We start from the raw sequence: 2783 nt of genomic DNA, 5'->3' as shown, positions 1-2783 counted from the left end.
TGGCGGTCAGCGGTGGGCTGGCGGTCAGCGGTGGGCTGGTGGTCAGCGGGCGGTTTATTTAATATGCTCCTGTGTTTAGATCATGATGTGGAAACAAGGTGGACGGCCTTGAGAAAGGACTCCTCACTCCCGCGTGTTTATTGGCTTAGGCTTAGACTCTTTTTTAACTTCTGAAAACAAGTTGTTCCGTGTCCTTTGGAAACCGTGTCCCAGCTTCACACATACATCAGGTGGCCATATTGTGAGGCAGTTAAAATATCACTAGGATTAGCATTTCCCTTAAGCATGTGCTAAAGAAGATAAATTGATAAAATGCATCTTTACACATTTGCTTTCAAGTACTTTGGGACAGAGGATACACTCACCATGCTGCTCATGTTTGCTTAGGACTTCACAGCGTGTAAACAGCTGTTCTGTATATGTGAGCTGGTTGGGTTCTCGCAAGCACAGCAGAAGGTGGGCAGAAAGGCCCCGGGTCCTCAGCGACAGTAAGCAGCTTCGGTGAGACCAACAGCCGCTACGGGGACTGTGCGCCTAGAATTAGAACGCAGGTCTGTGCGTTGTCACCCTCGCCGCATGCACTCAGCTGGTAAACGCACCTTTGCCAGAAGCAGCCACTGTCAGTTAGAAGAAGGACAGGGCCCCCACTGCAGGGTTCAAATCCTGATCCTGGACAGGCACCCAACGGGCTGTTTTTTAATTTCTCCTGCTTTTTAAACTTTTTAAAAAATATAGATTTTTATTGATTTTAGAAGGAAAGGAGAGGGAGAAATGTTGATGAGAATCACTGATTGGCTGCCTCCTGCCTGTCCCCTACTGGGGATCAAGCCCACCACCTGGGCATGTGCCCTGACTGGGAATTGAACCGTGACCTCCTGGTTCATAGGTTGATGCTCAACCACTGAGCCACATTTGCCGGGCAATTTCTTCTGCTTTTAAGCCATGCCTATTTCAGAGCTTGTGGTAAGGATGAAGTGAGAGTCTGTATATAAGAATGCTCAGTGCAGGGCCTGCGTCCAAGCAAAGGGCTCAGTGTTTGTTTTTACAGGTCCAGAAACTTGTAGGCACTTATGATTAGGGTCTGTTTTCTCCCCATGTGCTTGAACCCTGGCCGAGTCTCGGGCATCTCAGGCTTCTCCATGGTCTTCAGGCAATCAGAAAATTAAAGAAAGATTTTATTAATGCACTTGCGTGCGCTCTGTAGCTTTTGGAGGCTGTCACCTAATAGGACTTGAGGCGCTTCTCGCAGGAAGCAGGGCAGGCCCCGCACTGTGCTCGTGCCTGCAGCAGACGCCGTCTCACCTGCCGTCCTCTGGCCTGAGTCTGCTGTCTGTGCACAGGGCAGGCAGGAGCCACGGCCCACCTGGCACACTCCTCCGGGGCGGTTTGTAGAATGGTCTCCTGGCCAACATCTACCTCCGTGTGCTTTGTGCTCTCAGAGTCTGATCCAACTGTGGACTCCAGAACACCGTGCCAGTCAAGGCCTTGTGTTCATGGGAGTTACAGGAAAAACAAATGGCATTTAATCTATAAGTAAAATCCAGAGAAGATACTAGTAAAGTTCTTGACACTCCCTCTTCCTGCACAAACCAGACTGGTAGAGACAGGAGCCGGCTCTGGTGGCCGCCTTGCCAGCTCGCTTATGTCAGTGACTTAGAAAACATTGCCCTGTGTCACCGTTGAGACAGGGACCTCCACCAGCTTTCTGTTTGCAGACAGTACCTCTTATGGAATTGGCACACTGCCCTTCAGCCTTGCATTTTAATGTCTTGTGTGCATTCTTCTTGTTTCATTTGGCTCGTCTTTGAAAGATGCTTTTCACACACTGTGGTGGTGATGGTTCTGAGAGCTTTTCTACTTAGAGGACTGAACCACACATTCTGCTCTTGCCTTAACAAGAGGTGATATAAATAGAACATTGGGAGTTCTTAGTCACTGAAAAATGTGAAAATAGGCAAAACTATGTGTGGCCAAAACCTTCGTGGGAGGGAAATGTCCTAAACAGAAGCAGCCTTTGGGAGCGTGCCTCGTCACACCATGTGGCTCAATCTCAAGGTGCACATGCTGTCACACGTCTAGCACGTCTGGGGGTGTTCTTGGAATGTTAATACTCAGAGTTGTTTTCTCACCTTATTTCAGAGTGACTCGAGTCTGGTATGTTCCCGCTACCTTCAGTATTGCAGAGCAACCAATCTCTACCTTGACTTAAGAAACATCAAGAGAAACCATGACAGGTACTTAAGTGATTGATGTTAAAAATCCAATGGAAATTCTGAAATATTTTCAGGCCCAGGGATATACCTTGGGTTTGCTTCATAAAGACATGGCACTGAGGCTGGGACAGGTGGAGGATGGGGGACTTGATTGGCCACGAGTTGATTGTTGTGAAGCTGGGTTTTGGGTCCATCAGCTTCCTTCCTATACGATTCTGCTGCCTTTGTATACATTTGAAATATCTAATCTAATAAAAGACAAACATGCAAATTGACGGTACCTTCGCTATGCCTTAAGCCACGCCCACCAGCCAATCAGAGCGACTGTATGCAAATTAACCCAACCAAGATGGTGGCTGGTAGCCACGGAGCTGAATCGAGCAGGAGGCTTGGTTGCTCCAGTGATGGAGGAAGCCAAGCTTCCTGGCTGGCCCTGAGCTCCACTGAAGGCAACAAAGTTTCAATTATAGAAGCTAAATAAACTCCAGATACCTGCTTTCAGCAGGCCGTGGCCACGGAGCTGGAGCGAGCAGGAGCCAGCTCTGAGCTCCACTGAAGGCAACAAAGTTT

General features: G+C 48.5%; 1 protein-coding gene across 1 annotated transcript in view; it reads left to right on the top strand.

Annotated features, from left to right (window-relative positions):
- The window catches only part of EOGT (EGF domain-specific O-linked N-acetylglucosamine (GlcNAc) transferase), a 50504-nt gene that overhangs the window by 9359 nt on the left and 38362 nt on the right, over window positions 1–2783 (top strand). The window contains exon 5 of the mRNA XM_014542485.1: window positions 2140–2234. Coding sequence (XP_014397971.1) covers window positions 2140–2234 — 95 coding nt within the window. The remainder of the gene's footprint in view (window positions 1–2139; window positions 2235–2783) is intronic.

Source organism: Myotis brandtii, unplaced genomic scaffold, assembly GCF_000412655.1.
Source record: "Myotis brandtii unplaced genomic scaffold, ASM41265v1 scaffold1080, whole genome shotgun sequence".
In the NCBI taxonomy this organism is placed as follows: Eukaryota; Metazoa; Chordata; class Mammalia; order Chiroptera; family Vespertilionidae; genus Myotis; species Myotis brandtii.
The sequence above is the reverse complement of the archived record's forward strand: the minus strand, read 5'-3'. Positions and strand labels throughout refer to the sequence as shown.